The 26,510-nt window shown below is 40.7% G+C and overlaps 1 protein-coding gene across 20 annotated transcripts in view; it reads right to left on the bottom strand.

Moving 5' to 3' along the window:
* Positions 1-1,080: 1,080 nt before the first annotated feature.
* LOC101167879 (rho guanine nucleotide exchange factor 9) overlaps positions 1,081-26,510 on the bottom strand; it is a 49,138-nt gene continuing 23,708 nt past the window's right edge. For 7 of the 20 annotated variants that reach the window (XM_011480409.4, XM_011480405.4, XM_078953669.1 and 4 more), the window contains 10 exons: positions 22,308-22,487; positions 20,821-20,910; positions 17,259-17,459; positions 13,389-13,568; positions 12,914-13,146; positions 11,708-11,837; positions 9,755-9,886; positions 8,606-8,849; positions 8,342-8,410; positions 1,081-5,444 (listed from right to left, as the gene is read on the bottom strand). In XM_011480409.4, the coding sequence (XP_011478711.2) occupies positions 5,269-5,444; positions 8,342-8,410; positions 8,606-8,849; positions 9,755-9,886; positions 11,708-11,837; positions 12,914-13,146; positions 13,389-13,568; positions 17,259-17,459; positions 20,821-20,910; positions 22,308-22,487 (1,635 nt within the window). In that variant the 3' untranslated portion in view covers positions 1,081-5,268. Of the gene's footprint in view, positions 5,445-6,307; positions 6,376-8,318; positions 8,411-8,605; positions 8,850-9,754; positions 9,887-11,707; positions 11,838-12,913; positions 13,147-13,388; positions 13,569-17,258; positions 17,460-20,820; positions 20,911-22,307; positions 22,488-25,169; positions 25,571-26,510 lie in introns of those variants that run through there. The other 13 variants (XM_078953673.1, XM_011480406.4, XM_078953677.1 and 10 more) reach the window with 8 other exon arrangements.

A 26,510-nucleotide genomic window follows, 5' to 3' on the forward strand; every position in this document is an offset into this window, starting at 1 on the left:
CCCCACGCCAAACACTCAAAACGTCTGATTGACAGAGTTTGTGAAGCTCGCTTTCAACTGGTAGGGGTGTGGACTTCCAACAAGCTCACTCCAGATTGGTAAGAGTGGTTGTCATAGCAATGTCTCAGACCTACTTGGACAAATCGTTGCTTACTGATGATGTCTGGTTCCAACATGGCAGCATCCATATCCAAAAAAAAAATGGCGACCGAATTGACTTAATTTTGGTTGGAGCCAGAAATAAGCCTTTTTTTATGTGTGATGTCACACTGACCCAGTTCAGTTCTAAAATGAAGTCATAAAGCTTAAACTACTTCAGATATCTCACACCAAACAGAGATGGACAATGGATTAATGAGGGTGCCGAAAAAGAAGACAAAATCCCCCATTTACATTATTTTAATTTTACATAAAGGTTTTTTCATGCTGTAGACATGTAAACAAACATTCAGGATCACCCAGAGTGATCCTGACTGATTGGACCAATGGAAAAAAGTGTCGTACCACCACTGACCAGTAGAGGCCGCAGTGGCACTGTCAACTGCTTTGTCCTATTAGCTGGTTGGCTCCTCGGTTTGTATCTTGCATCAGCTTTTTGCTCTCTCCCATTTTCAAAGGTGATTTTCAAAGGAATTAAATGGACCCCCACTCACTTTAGACACAACTGAGGAAACACACACGCACACACACACACGCACACAACCCGCAGAGTGGGTGCATCACAACAGGATGCCTTAGATCTCGGCTGAAAAACACTCTTGCATCTTTGGGCTTCAAAACATCAGGAAGCGCAGTGAGCAGACACACTTCATGGTGGCCAAGTGGGAGATATCTGCGTAACTCCTCATTATTTATTGATTACAGCCGTCCAACGCAGACATGAGCATGAAACATATTGATTTATGCCGTGACGTGTGATTACGCTGTTTATCTCACGACCCTCGATCCCTCCCCTGCAAGATATCCTGGAGAGAGTGTGTCAGCAGTTGGGAATGGCCGCAACAAACAGGAGGTGATATCACACACAACAGGAAACCCGGCACAATGCTCCTACTCACACACTGACGCCTCGACACGCACTTCTGCAGAGGTTTTATTTTCAACAAAAGTACAGCTATATCAGATATGGATTTTTTTTTTCATTTTTTACAGCGAAATACAACATATTCCCAGTGCTTCTGATTACATCAAAACATATAATGTACAAACAGTTGACATCTCCACTCTCTCATTCACAGTTTCTGGATTGAATAGGCATTACTTTTCAGGATTTAAATTTCTACAAGAAATAAACTCAAAAGGCTGGCAAAAAACAAAAAGAGGAACATAGAAATGTTTGCATATGATGTCAAAGGGTTTTCTTCGGGGAGGGGGGAACAACTTAAAAAAGATGAGTAATATACAATGATTGATTTTTCCAACATGGGGTCTTCTAAATGTATCCTAGCTGCAGGATTCTGCTGTGCTAAGTGTGAGTATGGGTGATCACTGGCTCATGTAAACTCTGGACTAAGAGGAATTCGAGAAATCCAAGCATCCTCAGATGCATTCAGATGACAGTCTGCTTACTTGGCTGTCTTAATCAGATGCCTGAGGAAAACAAAACAAAGCAAAAAAATTTTTTTGAGCTCTCAGTACAAAGTCAGATTGTTAATTACATAAGAAAAAATATATACACCCTATTAACACTTTGGCCCAAATGAAACCATATAATACTGATGCCAATAAATAGAGCTGATGTCAAGTCATTATTGGAAACAAAAGCAGGAATTGAATTCTGATGAAGTGCTGGGTCTTCGGGATTAGCTGTATATTAAAGACCTACTCCAATAAAAATGGTGTTTTTAATGTTCTTGTGACATTTTTCTGATGGAGGACAAATGTTAAAAAAAATTAAGCTTAAAATTGCGTTTCAGAGTATTTCTTTTTTCAAATCGTTGTGAGTTAGGAGCACAGGAAAAGAAATGCGGTTTGAAAAAGAGCTCATTTGTGTATTCTAATGTATTACTGCCACTCTGCTGAAATTGTCTTAGAAAAAGGCAGGTTTTTGGTCAAAAACAGCATAATTATAACTGAAAGAAAAGTGGGAATGCTTTTAAATGAGCTCAAAAGATGATCAGAGTGGGTCTTTAAGGGAGACTATAACCATTTCTATACACAAACATCCATGGTGAAAGCAGAAACTGCTGTTTGGTTGACTGTCAGAGAGGAAATATACCCGTTTTGCCTCCGTTGATGAGGTCACTTCAAAAATGATAAAAAAGGAATCTATTTTTTAAATGTTTGTGGGATGTGGGCGAGAGAACATTAGTATTAGCTCTAGCAGCTATGAAGAGATTAGTTTTTGATTTAATCTTCTGATTTGCCTAACAGGAAATAAAAACAAAGGTGAGGTGATAGGGGGACTGACAAAAACAACTCCCTTTGGTGAGATGGCATGAACTCATTTAAAAATAAATAAATAAAACAAAGTAAGTTTATCTGTTAAGTGTTGCCTTAAGTCTCATGCAAAATATTGGATGCCACAAGCATGCATTTACCTGGTACTGAGGTCTACCGCACGCTAGAACTGGAACAACATTCGTTTCCAACGCAAAATACCAATATCCAAATATATGATCTGTTCTTTTTACAGTATTTACAGTGTGTAGCTGACAAAGGTAAAATAGATTACTCTTCTTTTAATTCATAACGCACTATTTATTATGATACTATATTTGAAAAGTGAAACTTAACTTGATTGACAAAGAAAAATGTCCTACCGTATATTAAGCCATCTTTTAGGAAGATAAATAGATACAATAAATCTATGCGGTTTCTAACACACCGGAAATTAGAGTGAGAGTCTTTCGATGCAGCTAAGCTTGCAGCTATGTAAGCATGACGGAGTACAATGCAGGGGGTTCCGAGTTTTTCGGTATGTACTCGCACAGGGAAAAAAAAAGTCTGCGCTGAGTTTCTGTCCGAGTGGATCTGGAGTGCTGGGAAAAAGGAATTCCCTGCGTGTGTGAGAGCAGAGAGAAAGGAAGAAATGCACTGAAGGGAAAATACATGACTAATTCAAATCTGCCTGTGAAACTGAATAGATAATCACTAGTGGAATGCTGGAAGGCACTGTTAGATAGCATCTCTCTTCTCCGCAGCAGAACGGGCCAACAAGTGCACGGGATTGTGCGTCGGTGTGTGTGTGTGTGTTTTCCAGTATGCTTGGTACCGGTGGTATGGGTGGTGGTGGGGATGGATTAGGGCGGGGCACGGGACCTGAGGTTATCATGGCCTGGGAACCGTGTCTTTTTGCTGTGCCAGGCAACAGAATTATCTTCCAAAACAATCTCAGCGGGAGCCATCTCTACAGACACCAGCAGCCAAATCGCCCTTTTCTCAACTTTTTTTTACTGAAACAAAACATAAATTACACAACATACAAAGCAGTTCTAAGGATCTTTGTTCCAATAGGTTATAAGGCCTATAAGAAGGCAAACAAATGACACAGAACAATATATAACTCTTTCATGTCACGCCGTAGTGAATAGTGAGGATATATAATGATATATCACATTGCACAAGTTGTCATACTGTATTTGTTCTGTCCATCAGGTGGTATAATCCAAACACAAAAGGTACATCTGAGGCATGATCATGAAGCACGGACAGATGTCTCACTCACATTCCAAGTAGAAAAGAACTACACTTTCATGAGTGTACAGTGGTAGATCCTCCTCGGTCGCTTCGGCAGAAGGACTGTATCTATGGCAGACTCTTGTCACAGAGCAGCCTCGGGGACTTTGGTGATTAAACAAATCAATCTGATCAGGCCACAGTTTTCCGGAAACCACTTAACGGTGCTGGAGCTAACTGTCCAAGTACGAATCAGATTGGGAAAAAAAAAACAAAGTGACAGGGAGGAAGCTAGGGTCTAAACCCAAAGATTTTAGAGGTGCACAAGTCTGTCAGAGGATATGCGTTCACTTCTCCACCTCCTCAGATAACTGCTGTTTTGGACTCATTCTCAGTTCTAACTCAAAACACCTGAATTTAACCTTATTTTTGATCATTTATCAAACGCTTTGCTTTTAGAGGCTTCAATTATCACGTCTTAGCACCACAAGTTTGAATGGCCCAGGCTCCGATCAAATGAGAACTGAATTTATAGTGTCAACACTACAAAATTATTAACTGAAGAAGTTTTTTTTATTTTATTTTTTTTCCAAAGAGAATTTTTAAACCTTGGCTGATGCGTCAACTTGACTTTTAGTGCTCATTCCCAGAGGTAGGCTGTGCTCTTTCCAAACACCCAGCGAGCTGCCAGCAAAGTGCTACAGGAGTGGTCTCCAGGGAGAATGGGAGAAGGGGCTGGGGCATAAGACAGGTGTACCAAAACCTGCCCCTCTCCTGCTCCCAGCCGCTTCCTCCAAGCAAGCTCTCTGTTGGACACAGCACACTGAGCCTCAGTGTGAGCGAATACCCTGTCACAAGTGGTTGGTGATAAAATGTAAATACCCTATCGATGTTCCAACTATTGATTTGTTCCCTGACCCATCATGCCATGGCAGGTTCGTCAAAAAGAAACTTCCTCCACGGATTAAAAAAAAGAAACAGCAGTTGTGTGCAGAAGGATGGAGAGAAGGAAGCGGGAATAGGTAAAAAGTGGGATAATCTGTTTGACAAAGGAGGACTGAGAGCAAGGAGATCCTGATTCAGACATCAGTGGAGTTTGATGAGATGACCCGTCGATGATCATTTGTCAAAGTGATCCAACTTAAAGGTGAAACTAACAGTGGGGCTTGTCCCGTCCAGGCTGCTGAGGTCGCTGCATCCCACATTCAGAGGAACAGAACAAGCATTCTAACATAGCAGCGCAGCAAAGTCTCAGCAACAGTCACGCAGCCAGGAGGGACCTGGCTTGGTCTGCGGTCTCTCTCCAGATTTTAAAAGCAAAATTAAATAACAATCTACATAACTGCAGGACATTCAGATGGTGTGAAGATGCAGAATCCAAGGGAAAAACGTTCATGATTGAGCTGAAGAAGGATGACAACTAAGAACATTACTAACATACATGAGCTGTAAAAGTGTTTAGTTTGTCTGAATCCTTTTAGGTCCACTTGGTGCTTCCAGTAAAACCTTCTAATCGCATTGGTCCTTAACTTCAGAGTCTTTTGTGGATGTGTTTTTTCTTTTTGTATCTTCTTCACCATGGAACATAGCAATCCAGTGTTTAGTGCTTCTAAGAAAAATAGCTGGTCCTTCAGAAGAGTCTGTGTTTCTCTATTTCTTAAATGGAGCTAATCTACTAAAATTCTGCCAGAAAGGAGCCTGGCCTCTTTTGGATTGACTGAATTCAAAAACTTCGCCTTGTGCCATGTCCTCCATTACCTCATACTGCCCCGCACTGAGAGGATCCTGGGGGGGCGGGTATGAGGGGGGCGTACATCTGTTTACACCTAAAAAAGCATGTGCAAATAGAACAAGAAGGGGAAGGCCAGGGAGACGAGGAAAGACACAGAGTAAGGAGACAAAAGAAGGAAAGGCAGAGAGCAAAGAGGAAACATCGTCAATAACGGTCATGACATCGATACTAGGATGCAACATCAAGTCATGCTTCCACAAAAACAAGCACACAGACAAAACAAAATAAGCCGTCACTCAACATTCCTGCATGTTAATCCTGATACATGATACAGGATGGATGTATGATGAGGTTAAATTGGGAAGATAAAGTGGATAAAAATGCTATTCAATCAAAGTGTGCAGCAGCCAAGCACGAGAACTGACGGCTTACACCAGACACCAGGCAGCTGGACATGGACCGCTGATCATCCATGTTTGTTGACAGCGCGTTTGTTTGAATAGCACCCTTAACACTCGTGAACGCAGGATTAGCCAAAGTAGAGCCAACAGAAAGCCGTCAATGTGCGTTTGAACTACACTCTACCATGTCATTTTGCTACAGTCTACAAGCATCACAGCTATGCTACTGTTATTAAGGAAAACAGAACAATATTTGGAGATGAAATATCTAAAAGTTGCCATGGCATCTTGGAAAAAAAAGGAGAAGATGATAAACAGTGTCTTCTGTTCCAAATCTAATTTTTTGCCAAACACTGTTTTAGCAGTTAGAATGCTTTGATCTGTTTGTGTTAGTAGAGCCTATTTATCTTGGATAGTCAAGATAATGCTTGTAAACAGATTGGACGGTGACTGCATGCTCCAGTGCCAATGGTTAACACAACACCTTCCAATGCGGCTTAGCAGTTGCCATGGCATCTTATTGTGCTAGCTCTAAGTAGAACTCTAATGCATATACCTTTATCATTTTCAAACCATGTCCATACAACATGGCCCTCTTTCTCAAGATGAAATCTATAAATGAATCTGAAATTCAAGAGAATACTTCACCTTGTGCCAGCCAAGAACACAAACAGAACTCAGAAACACACATTTACTTCTGACAGACGTCTGCATCTACCAAAGAGATCATTTCTCGTAGTGGTTATCGTTTTATTTATACTTCAATGGATGGTCATGCTTATTGTGGGAACTGGCGAGAATATCAGTAATGGTAAACAAACGAACATCTAATCTAGCAAATAAAAGGCTAAACAGCAAAGGATGATCCCAGAAGTGAGCGGATGTGTGAGTCCTTGGTTGGGAAAAATCAGCATCTCGTCAGCAGATGTTGGGCTCGGTCAGTGCAACTCGAACAGTTTGAACTATTTTAGGCCTTAGCCACATGCGCCCGTGTCTGTTTTGACTCCTAGAGTAATTGTGGGAAGTGCATTGTCAAGTATTTGTGAGGATAATGTAAGTATTTGTGAGGATAATGTAAGTAACACTCACTTATGATGTACGTGTGATGCTGCCATATGGTGCCCTTACGCCACTGTCTATTCGTTAAAATGTGCATACTGGCTCCTTACTGACTATGCACAAATGCTGCATGCATGGGTGTGCAGGTGATACACATCAGTGTCCAAAAGATGCCCCTAGGATCCACAAACTACCCTGCGATTGTCTAATTTCTTAGACAAGGAGCACACACTTATTACTCGACCAGCACTGATAGGCCCATAAGTTGAAAAAATGAAAAATTAGTACGCCACAATTGCATCTCACCTACTTTACCCTTATTTATTCTTACCTAGACCTGTTGCCAGCAGCATGCCAGTATAAAATATGCATGAACACTTTTGGTCTACAGACCAAGAGGTCTATGATCTTAAAATTTCATCCCAGTACAGGTTACCTATTGTTCACCCTCAGACACCCGCTCATATCCATCCATAAGGGCAGTTGTGACTAAGGCATTAAGTGTGGACAGTGTTTCTCAGCCCACCATCATGCATTTTTCTGCTTTCATGACTAAAATACCATCTTTTGCCATTATCAGACCTCAGTGAAACTTCAAAAATAACTCAAGTGGGAATAACATCAGATATGTTCACACTAGGCAATATTTATCACAATATTTAGTCAGATTTGCCTTTTTAGTGTGCTGTTAGGGGGCTCTTTGGTAAGCTAGATAGATCTGCATTCGTAATAAAAAAATAAAGTACACCAGGGTTCACTTGCAAATGAGCCAAAACTCACTTGGGCTTGATTGTCTTGTCCACACTGGTGTTCAGATGAGCTTTGACACCAATGAAGCGGACTGGACCAAACAGTTTAGAGTGAAAATATATATATTAAAAAAAAAAAAAAACTCAAGCTGTATGAAGAGCACCAAATTTGAACACTGCTGTATGAAGGGAATCGATATCAGGACCCAACCGGACTTCATCAGTCCAGGGGAGTGAGAGCACCAGCCCACAGTTTTACATAAACGAATTTAAAATTAGACCAAATCAAAAATGTCAACACCAATTGACACATTATTGCCTTGATTTTTTTGTATTAAAGTGACCAGGAAATTCATCGAAATAACAAACCTCAGGCTTTTAATTTCTCAAGGCAAGCATGACACAGAACCCAAACATCCTCAGCACTGGCATCATCCTTTAAACTAAATACTTCATGCATACAGCCCTCTGTCTTTTCATTGATGCTTAACAGCTGCTTTCCAACTCACAGCAGGCTGTTCTCCTGTTTGGGCTGGCAGAAAGTTACATTAGAGACTGGACGCCAAAAGACATGAGAACTCCTGACAGCTCTAGCTTACGATAAAAAAATAAAAATAAAACTTTTGGTATAAAACCAGCTTTCCATTTTCATAAATAGTGTTTAAAAGGAAAGAGAACAGGTTAAAGAAAGAGTAAACAGCGATGAGAAGACAGAGCACAGCAGCAAAGGGGAAATAAAGAAACAAACAAGGAAATCACCTGATATCTTCTTGTTGCCTCACCTTTCTGTTTGGTCACCTTCCTCACCGTCATGGCTGCCTGTCGCTTCTGGTACTCAGAGATCTCAAAACCTAAATATCGACAAAGTAGTATGTTGCTCAGATATTCCAGGTGTGCTTTGATACCCAAGATAAAGTGTTGTGAGTTGCTGATACACCATGATAGTTATCTGATCCATTTGGACATAGCAAAAACTCTATCACTACCGTAGAAATATTGTGAATTGATTTTACAAACAGGAAGGAACAAAGAAGAGTGTAACAAACCGATTTTCTCATCCTCCTGGACCATCTTCCTCTCCTCGTGGAATGCCCTGAGCCAGCGGATCTTTTCCTCCGGCTTTTTGGCCAGAAATATGTGGATCTCTTCGCTGTCTTTGTTGTACAATTTAAAAGCATTCTTCACACTAACATTGAAGTCATCATCGCGCCCATCGATGGCGTCCCGGACCTCGTAGCGATCCATGTCGATGCGGCCTTTGTAGTACAGGATGTCTCTGCGGATCAGATCCTGGTGAAGATGAAAAGGAGACGCTTGTGAGTGCGCTGAACTTTCAAGGTGTGAAAAAGCCTTTCAGCATCCTGATGGTCTCTTTCATACAACACATGTTGCTGCATTTTCACAAAAAGACAAGTTTCTTGCTCCAGAAACACAAAAAATACTGGCTAATATAGCAGAGAGTGAAGATCAGTTCTCACACAACAACGTGCCTTTGTTTTACCATAAAAAGAAAGGTAAGAAGAGAAATCCTTTCATCAGCAGGGGGAGATAAGTGTGAAGCTTTGTGCTGATAAGAAAGATGGAAAACTTCTTACAATGTGCTCTTGCTGTACTGCACCCTGAGGGCTGGCACATGCACCAAAGGATGCTGGGTACGCAAAAGTGAAAAAAAAAAGACTGGGTGATTTAGAGCATCACCCTGCTGACTGTAGAGAGATGAACACAAAATAGGAAGCATGGAAACATAAACAATATATTTGTATGTACAGGGGGGGTCGTGTCCTTGTGTTGTTAAACAAATTAGCCATTTTTGCATTCAGCCTGTGTGTAAAGATGATGCAGTTATGTTCGCGTCTAAGTGTCTGTCTGCGTTTGTGCCTGCATGTTTGCGTGTAACGAGTCCAGCCAAGCGTGGATATTCCTCTGACAGGAGAGAGTGCAGCCTCGGTGCATTGGAGCCAAAAAGCGCCGCAGCTCCATTTTGTGAAAGGCGCCGAGGATTTGAATGCGTCTCCTCAGAGGACTGCCGTGTCTCATCCAGCTTTATGTAATCTATTTTCAACTCCTCGTATGAAGTCACATTTTCTTCAAGGCTTGCTGTACAGCAGCCATGTGACACAGCAACTTTCAGGAAACTGCGGATGAACTTTAAAAACGAGCCTAAAATAAAAAGGAACAAAAGGGCGAGAGCTCACCTTCTTACAGAGAACCAGCTGGTGATCAAAGAGGAAAAAGACTCGCTGCTGGCTGCGTCCATACGGCTGATAGATCCATGACAACTCCCCAGTGTAGATAAGCTCCGAGCTCCTGTCTAAGATATCGTCTCCCTAAACACAAATTTAAAGGACACTTGGACTTAGTACAGTTGGAGTCAATCTGCTCATTACGGTTAGTCGTTCTCCGCCTGTGGAAACAGTTATGTAAAGTTTTTCTGTGATATCAGAGGATCCTTTCGGACAGAGGAGACTTGAAACATCTTAATTATTGTCACAACCGTTCAAGTTGGAGCTCAGTTCTGCACAGCCACATGTTTGAACCAGCTTTAGATGAAATACAACATATGCTTCTTCTGATAAGGGCTGATTCTTTCATTAAAAATAGTTTCTAGGAAGGAAGCCGCAGTTATTAAACCTAATTACTCTTCAACAATAATTTACAAATATCTTTACTCCTGCCTATAGGTCTGCACTTCCAGCTGAACAACAATGATGCTTATTATGATGTTTATTTATTTATTTTAAATTGGTATAATATATTATATTATACCTCAGGAACTGGTGGTGTAGGATCCAAAATGCAGGAGATCAGGCACAGTGGCAGAAACTGGAGCATTTAATAAATAAACTCAAATTTGACAAACCCAGGGGAGGCACCAAAAAAGGTGACAAACGCGATGTACCAGAACTCTTAGAGAAGAATTAGCTTCAACTACATATTTAAAGTCCAAATACAATCTTTTTCAATCTGCATTTTTTTTGTTTGCTCCTGATTCATGACCTTTTTAAAATAGAAATAGAATTTTTATCCTAATTTTGTCCACCATTCTCCAGATCTCTAACAAAACCCAACTGGAAGCGATAAATATCCTCGATGTTCCCAAAAATTACCTTTAGCTGGTCATCGTTAAACATGTAAAACGTGCTTCCTGTTAACCATCATCAGAAAAATGCCACAAAAACATGTTAAAAATACCAAAAACATGATTTTAAATGATGTGGATCTTTAAGAAAATACCTTTAGAGAACAACTTAACTAGCTGAAACAGGAGCACTTTTTATCTTGCAAAAGAGAATTGTACCATAGCCTCAAAGTTTCATCGTAATTACAATTTTGCTCTGGTATTTTACTGGTCTGGAATGTTTTTTTCCCTTAAAACTGACCAAAATATGACAGATTTCCAACACTTTTACAGCTATATTTTGTTTGCAATCGCTTCATGTAGATGGGAATAAATCTACAAACAAAGAAGAACTACGTGAAACCTTTCAGAAGACAAACACAAATAATGAGTATAAATAATACATTCTTACATCACTTTTATAAGTAATCCCCTTTAAATGTGGCATGATGTCTGACATTAGGCAGAGTGCAGCCATGCCTTCAGTTCCAATCAATAATCATACCTGCAAGCCACATGCTTAAGCTTTGATTAAAGATGTTTATTTTCACACTTTGGTTATGTTTGTTTTTGAAATTACTGTTGCCTTTTGGTTCACCCAACCAATCCCCCTGTTGTTCTCTAAATTTTGGCATCAACAAGACATGAACATCCCAAAAGATGAGTAGTTTCTGAAATTGTGAGATCTTCTTTGCTTCTGAAAGGGACTCCTGTACAGAATGCGTTCAATTTTCCAAATCTACATGAATCTTTGATTCATGATCTTTGTTTTCATTTCAAAATACTGGACTTATTTTTCTGAGAAAGTTTGAACTTTAAAAGTTTAAAGTAAAGAGAAAAGTGGGAAAATGTTATCGCCTGTTTAAAAAAACTGTATAGTGTGTAAAAACCTCTATAATAGTTGCAAAACATAAAGATGAATACTTTGGGGTCATTTTGAAGACTTAAAGCCTGCGATAAACAAAGGACAGAGAGTTATCATATATTAAAGAGATTAGTTGTGGGATTTAAAACCCCAGGTCTTACATACCTCCCAGTCGAGCACTGAGGCTTGCCACTGAGCGATCTTATCAATGTTTTCCAGTCTCCTCTTCCTCTCATTGATCTGTTGAGTGACGTTCCGCATGACAGCCAGGGCTGCTGCCACGTATCGATAGTCGCTACAAACACAGCAGGTACATAATTACTCTGCGGTGTTAAGAGGCAAACTTATAGCCCTTAAAGGCTGACACAGACAGCCAACGCTACATTCACAAATGATGCAGAGCGGCCCAGTACAAGCAGTAATGATAAACACACACTGAAGTGGTACATCAGACTGGAACACAGCCAGAAGATCACAGTGGTTTTTAAATCCTAATCAGACAATCTCTTTTTTTCACAGTTAACTTTGATGGCATCCATGGCAGCTGAGCTGGATTTATCCTTCTGGTTTAGATGTGCTGTGAATTCAATCTTCGCTTTGGAAGATAATATGTGTGTGACACTGTTGTGTGTACAAGTGTGACAGAGACAGGCCTATATCTGGCAGATTCTCCACAGCTCCCTAACAGTTGAACACTGTGATCTGGCAAGCCTCGCTGGCAGAGCTGGCACATGTCCCTCTCCAACTGAGAACGTGGGGATTGTGAATGACCTGGAGCTGGCTGAGACATGCTGAATCATTTGCAGAATCTTTCTGTAGGCTTGAATTCATGAGTTTGCACATCTGGATGCTAACATTCACATCTGTGCACGAGAGCTCATTTACAAATATTTATATTACGCGCTTAGCTTCTGCACCGGGCATGCAGTTTGTGGAAAATGTGTGATCTGTGTGAAGGATGTATGAATGATGATCCATAAAAAGCTGTATTTTACATTTTATCTGTAGTTTACAGACTGATGTAATATGTGCTGCATTATTTATTGGTAAAATGTATATAAAAATTGTTAAAATACACACACACACACACACACACACATATATATATATATATATATATATATATATATATATATATATATATATATATATATATATATATATATATATATATATATCCACATGCATGTATGATAAATGATAAATGGTTTCAGAAGAATAAGGCCAACACCTGCAGATGCTGCACTGCAACACGATGCATCCAGAGCACAATGATGCACTCGTGACTCTGTTTTCTTTATCAAACTAGCTAGTGTTAAAATGAAGCAAACTCACTGGATTCAAAATAGCCGTGACCACAGTGGACAGTACCTGTGCTCCTGGGCTGTGTATTTAAGGAGCTCCGCCAACTGGAGGGGATATTTGCAGATTTTCTGGACGGGGGTGAGCAAGAAGCCGTCTATGGCGATGTCAATCATTTGCTGGAGGAGGCGACAAGCTTCAAAGAAGTGCTGGTACCTGCCATCCCTCATCAGCTTGCTCAACTCCATACATGCATCCAGGTGGTTGTTGCAATACTCTGAATAGATCCAGAAACCGTCTTGCTGCATTGCAACACAGTAAAGGGATTTTGAATCAGTGGAGATGAAGGGACACATCCAGTCAAATAAACTACATTTACTATGAATTATCTCTATTTTTCTGTTTATTTTAATATTTTTTGTTGATTTTTCAATTCAAATTAGGTTACTAAGATAATTTCAAGGTAAAACACAAAAATATAATGAGCAGTTTCATTTTAAATTTGCAGATACCTATGAAATTAAAATAAAAGGATACAACTCACGTGTTCTAAAAAGCAAGGGCCGATTTCAGACAAGTGCGGTTCCTCTGTGTTGTACTGTTTCTCCAGATCCCTAACAAAACCCATCTGGAAGCGGTAGATGTCCTCGATGTTCCCAAAAATGACCTTTAGCTGGTCATCGTTGAACATGTCAACACGCTTCCTGCACTGCCGCAAGTAGCCCTGCAACAAAATGAAATTTGCAGCAAATAATAAAAAAGGAAAGAAAACCAGACTTACAGAGCTTAATATTGTCTAAATGTATCCTCCTTTATTTTTTTAAATTCTTGAGTAATTTATGTACAAGTATGAATTCTGTGTGGCAGAGCTCACCAATGGTTTTTCAATGCTCTCTGGACTGAGTTGGTGTTTTAAACATGTTCTTGTGGCATTTTTATGATGACGGAGAACATATATTTAGAAAATTAAGCTCAAAATTGCATTTCCGGGTATTTCTTCATTCAAATCATTGGGAACAGGAGCATACAAAAAAACGGCTTCTGAAAAGGAGCTAAAAATTTGCTAAGTGGTCCACAAGCTCCCTGCTCTCCAATGGGGAAGGCCCACAACTCAGAGGCAAATTTCAAATGAACTACTGCCGCTCTGCAGAAACTGTCCCAAAAAACAACAAAGGTTATCCGATTTTGTAAAAAAATAAAAAGGTGATTGGAGTAAGACTTTAAAAACACATGGCCACAGAGCACAATCTACTTTAATCAATGTTTAATATCAACTTAAAGATGCAAGTAGTTTGTAGTCAAAACACCAACAGATAAGTGACACAATACTATGTTTTGTTCTGGAATCTGAAAAAGCAGAAACAGCTTCTTAGAGCCCCTCCTTTTACTTGATAATCTGATAGCTTTGCCTAGAAGAAGCAACACACGAGTCTACAACATAGCATGCAGTAACTACATTATACTGCATGTTGTTTTCACTCGTTCAGTAAGCATCAAAAGACAAACACTTCCTGGTTTCTATAAGTGCTAACTGTAAATTCCCGGTGTGGCTTTTTTGCAGGGATTCAACGCTTTTTTATTTTAAATACGGGACCTGTAACAGCTGTTTGTGTTGTGCAGTTTTGTGGAGTTTCTTTCCTTTTACGACGCAGTAAACACTGTCTCAGAGTGATACAGAGATGTTCATCCTTTACATCTGTAACTTCAAGACCGTCCCACTGTAATTCCCTTCTGTTGTTGTCCTTAAAGTACTTTGAAAAGACTTCAGATGATGGAAAAATGCTGTAGTAGAGTTTCCATGAGCATTAGTAGATGAGACTACATTTCCCAGATTGGGGCTTTACTTCGTTGACTGCCAGTTGAAACTGGAAGAAAATTTGTAATTCACAAGTAAAGCTCTGTCTAAAGATCTTATCCTAAAGATCTGAAAGTTTCCTTTTTCCTCAACAGAGTTTGTTGCTCTCAGACAGCAGGCTTACAAAAGAAAGAATATTAGGCAGAACATTTGGTCTGTCATGGCACCAACTCTCTTCTTCCGGTAGGAAAGCAGAAAACCTCATTATCTTTAAGGCTAGACTTGAAACACTCCCTTTGAACAAAGCTTAAAGTTAAGTTAGCCTGGGTGGCGCTCAACCACGCCTTTAAAAACTTTTCTCACAATGCTCTTAAATTTTTACAAACTCAATATATCATCATTAACTTATTTATTTCCATCTTTATCTTAACCGACATTTGAGTGCTTTCATGCTTGTCTCTATCTAGATTGCTCTTTCGGATTCAGGTTCGGATTCAGTCCCCTGTTAGTCCATCCTCTTTCCCATCTCCTTACGCATGCAGAATGGTAGAATCCATTTGAAAGCTCAGAAACACCTTAAAACTGCAGTACATTTCTTGCCCATGCATGCCTATGCAAACCCAAAGAATGCAGGTGCACATGCACGTGCAGGAGTTTAGATGTCAAGTTTACGCCCTTTTGCAAGTATTCCAAAACAATAAGCTTGATCCAAACAAGTTATTTGACAGGAAACGGCTAAAGATGGTTAGATAACAGAGCCTTGAACCAGGGAACATCCAGAGTGCTGCGAATGGATTTGTGTTCAGATATGACCTCAGTCATGGAACAGCTGTTGCTGACAGACAACTCCAAAAAAAGCACTCAGAGCTGAACTGGAACATGTTTTAGGGAGTTTTCTTGATATTCTCTTGCACTCATGAGGACAACACTTGAAAAAATAAACCAAGTAACCAGTAGCAATGATTCTTTTGATCATTGTTAGTTTTCATATGGCATTACAGTCTACCTGAAGGGCAATAAACTAACATTGCTGTATAGTCATCTGCTTGCGATGCTTTAGGAGATCATCTTTTAAATCTGTTGTATAAGCGTTCCTAGTGGTCTTTTAAATATCTCATTTTTAAATTTGAGTGGTTTTCTAAGACATAGTTTCTGCAGAGTTTATTAAAAACCTCCCTGCTGCTGAGAGCTCTTTACAGCCTCTCCTGCTACCTTACAGTCCTCATACCACCAAACAAACATTAGCGGCGCAACGAAAATGGGTAGCAATATCGGAGCTATCCAGCTGTACAGGTTTGAGCCACATGCCAGCTCGGATAGTGAAAACAAAGACGCACAAGGATCTCTTTCTCTGCAAGTGGATGCATCGGCGTGGAGCAGAGCAGAAACCATGTGACCCGCCCATGCTGTGCATTTTCTACATCACAAATACAGTTCTTTACAAACTGCATTTTTTCGTCTGCTCCCGATTCACAACAATTTGAACAAAGAAATACACAGAAATGCAATTTTTAGCTTAATGTTCTTTGAATCTGTCCTCCATCATCTGCTGTTTCAAAAACCCCAAAAAATTCAATTTTCATCGTAAAATTGCTTTGATAAAAAAAAGGAAATGCCAGATAGTTCCGGCATCCAATCAGAGGTGACAGACCACAACATTTTTAGTAGAATCGAGTCTGAGAAAGGAAATATGGGGGGTGAGGATGTTATAGATTAGCATTTTTAAATTCCCAGTGGTCCTGAGCGGTCTCAGGGGAGTGCAGTCAATTTTTCATCCTATCATTGCATCGTATCAAAAGTTACGTAAATAGAGTCTCATTAAAACTGAAGCAATGCCTTAATTTACAAAACAAAAAATTAAATTATCAATGGCTCGGCCAACATTATCCATAAAACGTGGTAACAACCATTTTTATTACTAGTAGTAGTGAGTAGCACTTTTCTTCATGTCTATAACTCAGTTTTTCCTCTATCACATTATAATATTGTTAGTCCATCCCAACCTAAAATGTTAAAACCTGTATGTTTGTAGTTTTGTTTTAGTTTAAGGTGAGGTATTTTCCCTTCTACTCCAGCTCTGTTTGAAAAAACTCCAATAGTTCTACAAGAGGTGAAAAATGGTTTGCAGGAACCCAAAACCGAAATGTTTCTCTTTATATTTGTGTTATTAAAAAAGAAAAAAGCTTTTACCAATTTCAACACAAAATCTGGTGTTAAACAAAAAAGAATGATAATAATAATGGGTAGGTTAATTGGTAGCTCTAAATTGTCCCTAGGTGTGAGTGTGAGAGTGAATGGGTGTGTGTTTGTGGACATTCTACCCTGCGACAGACTGGCGACCTGTCCAGGTTATCCCCTGCCTTCGCCCACAAGTGGCCGGGATAGGCTCCGGCAGCCCCGTGACCCCGAAAGGGAAAAGCGGTTAAGAAAATGAATGAATGAATAATAATGTCTGAATGTGTGTAATATATCAGCACAACAGCAGCTTGCCTCTCACTCATGCTTCATGTCACTGGGCCTCCTACTGTTTACTAGCTATCTTGCTGTTGCTGACTATATTAAGGTAGTCTTCAGAATGGAAACACACACTGCTATGTGTTGGTGGAGGTGTTTGTGTACCTCACAGATGTCCTTGAGGTGTTTGATGTAGTGTCTCTCTGTGCTCATGATCTCATTGATGACGTTGGCTCTCATCTGGTCCCGGTTTTGGAGGGGTGAGCCCAGACACAAGCAGTCATTCGTTGGGTCCAGGTGCCCGTTCTGCACCTCGCTGGTTCCCTCGGCCGGCTCCACTCCCCCGTCCTCTTGATTCACCCACAGCTGAGGACAAACGCATTCAAACACACCCACAAAAGAGCCACTTGAATACAAAGAGTACACTCCGAAAAATGCATCGATAAAAAGAAGACTTCTTAAAATAGACAACAGGAGGTGTACTTTGGGGGCCATATATTGTGAAACATTTTCACTTGACACTTTGCATTTTTCTAAGATTGATATGACTCATTAGCATGAGCATGAATGCCTACAAGCACAATAAATGCATGAGCTAACCATATACACACACAAAGCTTCATTTTAAGGGCACTAAGGGCGCTTGCACACCTTTGGCATTGACATCTTTATTAATTTATTCAGTTTATAAAAATGAGTTCATAAAAATGCAACGTTTCCCTCTTGATTTGGTCTGCTCAGTAAACATGCAAATGCACAGAAATGCATCACATCAAAACTTCCTTTTATCTTTGCTTGTCAGTCAAAAGAAAACATAGAACAGCTTTACAGTTTATATATATTTTTGACCGGCATTAAACTATAACAATAATTTCGTAATTGACTGTTTTACATTAATTAATGCTTCCATCCAACATAGTGGTACAACTGAGGTTATGCCTTAGTCACATGCACCCATACGGGAGTTGACGAGCATGGGTACTGCGGGTTTTTGGGTTGTCCTGGCACGTGGAGGGTCTTAGATAGTAGGGGCAGCATCTTAAGAGGAGCGCAGGGGTGTCTTGCAGTTTTCTTGATGCTTGTGTGGCCACCTTAAGGGACGCCCTAAAATACGTAAAATTCGTGAACTATTTGTAAGTAAGTTACACGCACTTATGATGTACGGATGATGATATCGTATTCAAGTTGTTAGTAGGTCTGCGCACTGGCCCCTTACTGACCACGCGCAAATGCTGCACCCATGGGGTGTGCATGCAATACGTAGATTCCTGTAGGATTCCCACACAAACTATGCTCTGATTGTGTGATTTCTTCATTTCTGGGTGGGGTGTGCACCTTTCACTTTAATGGGCTTCCTGTGCGCAGGTCCAGAGAGGGTTGAAAAAAAAGGAACATTTTGTACGATATGCCTCCTACTTCACCCTTGCTTACCCCTACAAGTGTTCACTACGACCTGTCGCCCGCAGCATGCTCATAGAAAAAAATGTGCATTAACATTTTCTTTCAACGGACTCACTGAGAGTTCTACGATTTTGATATTTTGTTCATGCAACCAGTGTGCCCCGAACAGATTTGGCCATATTCTTGCCAGTACTTCCACGTAAGGGCAGGGGTGGCTTAGGCATTGTGAATCAAAAAAGGGTTTAGGATGACACTTATATCAAGTCAGGGGGAGGAAAATCTTCTTTAAATGTCTGAAATTCTTTCCTTTTTAACCAAGAATTTTCAGAAGGTTATGATTTTTGGAGCCTTAAATTGACCGTTTTTGTTCTGGACGCAGAAAATGAAAAACCACACCAAGAGGGAAAACAAAAGTGATGAAGAGGGCCTAAAGACTTTAGCTGGGAAAGTTCCACGACACTCAGGACTCAAAAGGTTAAAAGCGTGTGGGACATTGCCAAAGTTTGATGTTTCTTTAATGTTTTATAGAAGGACACTATCTGAAGGACACTGAATACTTTGTGTACTTGTGTGGTAAAAACTCCATTCCACAGAGTCATTTGTGTTGGGATCATCTACTAAAATAAGATAAAGAAAATATTTCTTGTTAGGAACTAAAATGAGGTACATTTGACCTTAGATCACATGTGCCATGTTATACAGTGTCATTTCAAAATATTAAAACTAAGCCAAAATACACAATATGTGTGTGAAAAACCAAGTACACATCATAGTACTTCCATAAAAGTGGCAAATGCAATTCTCTTTTAACTTGAAGAGGGCTAGTAAATAATGCAGATCAGCCAATTATTGCCTAGAATGATTGTTTTATTACAAAAAAAAGGTTTAGGTAAAAGTAAAACATTATAACTCAGATAAACACAATGTTTAGGGAAAAAAATAAGGAGCGGTTAAGAATGAAGCAATTACCGCTGTCATTAATCTGGGCGGGATTATAAGGCCATTTCCAAACAAACTATAATCTGTCATTGTTAGAAAGACTGATGTGTAGTTTCTTCTAATGAATGTCCTTGTAAGTTGACTCCAACATCTGATTTTAAAGCTCAGAAGAAAAAGCTGCTACATAACACAACAGAGACCCCACAAGTAGAGTTTGAATCCTCTCATTCATTACACTCACTGTGTTCGTATAAGGAGCTGAGGCCCGGCTCAAAGGCAGTTTACACTTGAACAGGCTGTCAATCCATCACATAATCACACACAGGCTCTTTCTTGTGGTCACTTTAAAGTCACTCAACAACTCGGCATGCTAGCTTTTGGATTGTGGGAAAAAGCAGTTACACTCGAGAGAAAAGTCAGACGGGGATGGGGGGAACATGCAGAGACCACAAAGAACTCTAATGGGGATTATACAATTTGGAACTTTCCTTCTGTGAAGCACTAACCAGCATAGCACTGTGGTCATCATGGGGGAAAAAAATCTATTTTTAAATCGATAAAATGTAATCTTAATGAACAGAGTGATGGAAAATTGACATAGGTTTGGGTTATATCAGGCACATTGAAACAAATGGGCAGGCGACATTTCTGGGCTGTTTCAAAGTAATCAAAATGAACGTAACTCGCTCCACCACAAAGAAGACTACAACCTTTGGTAATAAGGACTGATTTATAATCCACAGAACAGCAGAGTAATTAGTTTTTCACACTTTTGGATGCATTTTGACTCAGTTTTATTATGAAAAGTAAAGAAAATTTGCCCCTGTTCACCTGACATGACTGTGTGCACACCCCACTTCATGATTTCATCACACTGCCACACACACACATCAAAGCTTATGTCACTCCTGTGCATAGAAGGGCCAACGTGAGCATGGCTTTAGATGCCCAGCAGCAAACACCTGATGACACACAGTTGCCAAACACAAGATGGGAAATGTAGAGCCACAGACAAGCAGAGTGACAGGTGGTAGAGCACTGACTGCAGACAAAGACTAGTAGCGTAGCATCAGGACTGAAAATAGCCAGAGTCAACAGTAAATAACACTGACGTGAAAAGGATTCAGCTTTAGAGGAGGGATCACCTTTTCTTTAAACACCAATCCAGAATTTGCGTTATTGAGTTCGATAACATTGGTAGAATTTCGAAAGGCATTTTAAATAATGTTTACTTTTGACTCATCAGTTCTGCCTTTCTTTCGACCCCTTCAGTAGAATGACATGACAACTCCACGGGCACATTAATGTTTGAAGATGTCGAGGGGACGCTGCGTGGACAGACTGGAGCGGGCGGGTTTGATGGTTAGATGAAGCTTGGAGAACGCACCTTTGATGCTGTGTTTTGGAACCTTGGAGTTGCTATAGGGTTGATATAGAAAACCTGTTTTGTTTGGGGCTGAGGAGGGTGGGGTTCCACCTTGGAAAGAGAGAATGACAGAACAAAAAGATACTTTTTGGTTGACAGTCAGCCAGCCTGTCTGCCCTGCTCTCTCAGGAGTGAATATGGAAAGGTGGATAGGTGGGAATGGCCATGAAGAGTGTCTGGAGAGGGGTGTGCTGCTGTGTGAGGCCTTGTGCTATAGCTATTAATTAAACGTTGGAGAAATAAAAGCAATAATCTAATTGATATGTGCATGGTTTTTTGGTAAATACACAGCTTAATATATTAAAAATCCTAAAATTATATTTCTGTCTCCACAATAACATTCAAAGTGTGATATTTTTGTTTTGTGAATTTCTGGGTGCAAGATGTCCATCACTCTATTTACAGTGAAATCAACATGACTTACTTTCAAGCTGCTTCTGAAATAAAACAAAATTATACAAGTTAGATTATGCCTTTATATTGAAATGTGGAAAGAAAAAATTGAAAACCAGAATCTGGAGTAAAAGTCTGACCACATCTTCTGTGGAGTCAAAAGTTAAAAAATTTAGCAGAGATGCAGAGAGGAAAGTTGCAGGAAAAAGAAAATGGAAAGAAGGTTACATACAGTTTGTGCACCACAGCTGTGCTAAAACAGGATTGCATTAGTCAGACGCAGAAACAGATAATGCAATATATCCCCAACAGAGCCATTGGAGCTCATGTAATTCTAATGCTACGTTCACACTGGGCTTGAAAACGCACATGTGATTGAACACTTCCAAAAAAGTCTATTTAAACAGGTGCATATGTGCGTTTCAGGCTTCCTTGTCGCGTTAATGTGCATTCACACAAATCCATTTTCGGTCTTTAAGTACAAAACAAGGGGCAATTTAACACGGCCTGAAAGTTAAACCAGTTGAACTTTGATCAGTCAGAGAATCCGCCTTGGTAGGGATGTATGGGTAGTGTCCCTTTCAACTGGTTGAAAATCGATCATGAAGGAAACATTAATGATCGCGGCTTGTGCCCAGCCGGAATAATATGACGCTCATATATTGGAATAGAGCTGGGAGGGAAAAAGCCTGGAGCAATATTCACAAGAGTTGCACTACTTCAACATTTAGCACGCAGCCTCTTCCAACTGGGACCACATGCGCTAGTATCGGGTAGCAGCAGACCTGTGTGAACACTATATACTAAAAGCACATTCAAGAATGCTCTCGTTCTTGAAGGTGCCACACAAGCCCGGCATGTACGTAGCTTAACAAGGGCAAGAGCTGAGGGTGATGCCAAACTGAAGCTCATCAGAGTCTATGTTATTTGCATGTGTACTGTATATGTGTCTCACATATGATAATGTCCAGAATAAATGGTAATGAGCCAGCATCCTTGAATACCAGAGGTGGTGTTTTTGTGTCTGTACCCAAACACAGAGGCACTGAACTCACCCGTACAAAGCTGGCGGGGAACCATCCCTCCTCCTCATCTATTTGGCCCCACCACCAGTCCTTGTTGGAGGCGTCCAGCACCTTAATGACGTCCCCCGCTTTAAACGCCAACTCCCGATCCGCCATGGTCACATGGTCCCATACTGCCTCAGCGTTGACAACTGATCCTCCACTTATCAACTGGAGTGAGCGAAAGAAGAGGAAGGGACATTTTTAAGCTTTCATCCAAATACGTCAAACCATCACTGTGGAAACACTTAAACAGAGGTCTACAGCAAACATAGAAACAAATATTGATACAATTACACTGCTCAACGAACTGATTCTAGCCTAATTTATGGATTTTTGTTTTTATTCCTACTCAGAAAAATCCCAAAGGAGGCAAAACGCATGCCTTCAAAGGTCCACTACCAGTTAGGGATTGCAATCCAAATAGTTTAGCATGATGGCTAACTCAGTTCATAGTACCAAAAAATATACTTTACCAAAACAAACACAATAACACACAAAAGGCAGAGCTGTATAGGGGAGAAACAACACAATGCTCAGAAGCACCACGCGACTCTACACAGGAACGTAATTGGCCCATTATGACATTATAATCATTACATGTGTTAATGTAATATAAATGCTGAGAAGCAAACAAATGGGAAGGGATAATCTTCCTTCCTCAAGCTAACACTGGGGCTTGTCATTGTATCAGCTGCACAGCCTTCACAAAACATGGACAGATGACTCATCACTTCTTTTCTATTGATTTCAAAATCATGAATAAATAATGTAGACATTGTGGTTGCAACACTGACGATAAATACGCAGCACATCTGTGAACACGCACACAAACAACACTGTACAGTCAGCATGAACTGGGTACAGAGGGGGCACTGAAGCTTGCAGGGGTGATGAGTATTCTTTAGGGGATGAGGAGGCCAGAGGTTGCCCTCATTAAAGGACACGAGGCAGCAGACAGACCCACGTCTGACATCATCCATCCACTGCTTCACCATCCATCACCCTGACATCTCAGCTTTCTTGCTTTGCCAACCACACGCTAATGCACATACACCATGCAGATGTCAAACCCCACTTTTATATCTGTATGCACTGAGGCAGTAATCCAGCTCCTCGTTTTGTCTTCCAAGGCTACATTCACCAGGACTCTGCAGTCCAGAGCAAGCTGTGCATTCACTCCCTGGGGCTATGAGCAGGGCAGCAAGTTCTTAGACCTAAGCTAGGTAAAAAGATGTCTAGGACCTGAGCACCAGAATAGAAATTATGCATCTTGTTTTTATTTATCTGCTGGAATTAATAAACTTATTTTTATTTATTTTTATGATGAAATAAAAAATCTTTCTAAGCTGTCTTCACTTATCTTGATGCACTATAATCTATTTTTTAAATCTGAAATAGCAAAAGGCTTGTTGATCCATATTTTTTTTTCAAAACTCCCCTGGAAAATATAAGCTCCCAGACTCAGCAGCTATGCCGGCCTTTCAACCTGTACACAAACCCAACTCCCCAGTGGCTCTCTGAGACAGCTACTGGGGGAGATAAGCCAATCGGGGCAGAGTAGTGAACACAAGAAGAGACGTCCATGCCTAGAAGGGAGAGAACAGTCGTTGTCATGGTGACATATTGAGGATGCTTCACTGGAATTGACAAGATGAGCGGATGAGGTAAAAACACTTGAGGATGCATGATGCCAGAATATTTCCAAATTTGGTGTTTTAAAGAGTCACACATACTGACTATTAAGTAAAATCAATATTCCACTCCCATTAAATATAACAGTAACAACTTATAATCAAATGCAAATGTTATAGATAGGGGGGGTTTGGATCAAAGATGACATTGAGCCTTCCTTTTCCCTTTGAACAGAGTTCTTACAGTTGAAGCCCGCATCTAAAAACTCTCCATCACAGCTGTAGAGGACGACTCCTGCATAAACATGTGTCATGTTGCCATGGAAACAAGGCCACTCACAAATGCTTAAAACAATAAAAAAGAAAAACAAGTTTGTAACATAAAATGTACATTAAAAAACACTTTAAATAATACCAAAGGTGGAACAAAAGAGTTCAACTAAATGCCACCATCTAACGCCGGGAAAAGAACAGGTGAGCACTGGAACTGAGGTCAGTCCTCTTCTTGCCCTTCCATCTTTCTGTTCTTACTAAAGCAGTGCTGCATTGCTGAACCCCAATCACCACAAGCTCAACATTTTCTCTCATAACATACACTAACAGTTTGGAAACAGACAGAACCCTCCACAGGAAAGGACCATATTCTCTTTCCCTTTTTGAATCCCTTCATCACCAAAACGAGATCAGTACTCCCCTCTCCAATATATTGCATCCCCTTCCCCTTCACATGCCTGAATAAATTAAAAGCATTACATAATCAATCTTCCCCAATCCTCCCCTTAGTGCAGCCTCATACCTAGCTTGATCAAATGTCATTAAGTAAACACACAGGCGAACACGGAAAGCTCCTGCTCATCATGTTCATCATTACCAGGTTCCATGTCATCGTTACGGTCGTGCTACACTTACAGCATCAAAGATCAGAGGAGAAAGTCTCCCTCTTTTAACTACTAAAACTCTATTGAGGTCAGGAGAAATGCATGCGGAACAGTTTATATGTTGGGATAAAAGTGTATGTCCAAGGGGTTTCTGTTACGGGAAAATATGGGAGCGACAAAAGCCAATTCACTATCATCTTTGCTGCACAACACATCAGCATTCACAGCACTGACGGACCCCCTGCATTCCAGCATCCCCGTCTCCTGCCACAGCACAGCCGCACCAGCGCACCTTACAGCATCACAAAGCAAACCAATGCACATGCTTCAGCCAGCCTTACCATGTTTGTGGCATGTAACTGCTCGAAGAGGGCATGCATGGAGAAGTCCACTTCAAACAATCATCTTAACTGAATCTCTGCTGCAAGACGACAAAGCGGTTCCTTAACTCAGCCTAAGGTGCCAAGTCACAAGACGGCGTATTCCAGAAAGAGGTTCCTCTTTCCGATGCAGCGAGTGAGTCTCACGGCCCGTCCTCCCTGTGTCTGCCAACCCTGTTATGTAACACACTTATACCCCCAGTCTGGGAGCCAATCAAAGACGTTCTGCCTTCAAACCGGTGAGACGTACACGCACACCCTCGCACGAGTGTCGTCTCACTCGCACACACCATCTGCACGAAGTCAGATGGTGTGTGCCGCACAGTTCTATTAGACTTTACCAGCTCGAGAGGAATTACAGATGTGTGAACCCTCTGGACGTGTGGGGAGCTCTGATTCAAGAGGAACAACAGCTAACACCCACTCAGAGACAAATCTCTCAAACAAGCCGGGAAACATCAGTAACTATGACTCTAAGGGTGCACCCGTGTGCTCAACGTGATATTCTGACATTATGATTAAATGTTTGCAAGACCTGTGGGGGTCTCTGCTTGGGGAAAGTTTATGCAATGTGCTATACGATCATGACAACACTCATCCACATGCCACCGCATGTGATGGGAGTTTCTGTGCACATAGTGCGAAGCTGCAAGAAATAAACCCCCTACTGCCACACTTTACAACGTTTTCCACTTAAAAAGGCACAGAAACGGTGCCGCACTTAGCGTGGAGTTCAAAAATCCCAGCCAGTCCATCTCTATAAATAGGGCTGCCCTGGGACAGGCTTTTAGCATATCTATTTCTGACGTTCATTCAACATTTATGACACCTGCCTCCAATCCTTTATTACACTGAAAATGCTCTTTGTCCTTTTAATCAGCCTTACTTTTTTCCCCACTTCTTTTTATACAGAAAAAAAAACATCTGTGTAATAACTTGGTTGCAAACAGGTGAAAAATAAGGATGCAAAGTGGAGTATATAGAGAGCAGTGAAATGGGAGGTGAGTTTAGCAGAGTTGAATCTAAAATGGGGGAAACCTGGAGTGATGGAGGCCATCCTTTATTAGGCTGTGTGCTGCCGGTTACTGTTCAGAGATCATAATGATCCCCACAGCCCCCCCAGAGCCTTTGCAATGGAGCAGGGACCTCTCACTTGCACCACTATTTGCTCCAAATAACACATTAACTTCTGTGGAAGGATCACTGCACAGCTATTAGCTGCCATATTGTGGATTTGGCTGGAGTGGATCACAATGGAAAAAACAAGTCCTGACGCAGCAGAAGGATGCGATTTAAAAGCAT

Source organism: Oryzias latipes, chromosome 10 (genome assembly GCF_053564925.1).
Source record: "Oryzias latipes strain Hd-rR chromosome 10, Olatipes_Hd-rR_3.1".
NCBI classification, from domain to species: domain Eukaryota; kingdom Metazoa; phylum Chordata; class Actinopteri; order Beloniformes; family Adrianichthyidae; genus Oryzias; species Oryzias latipes.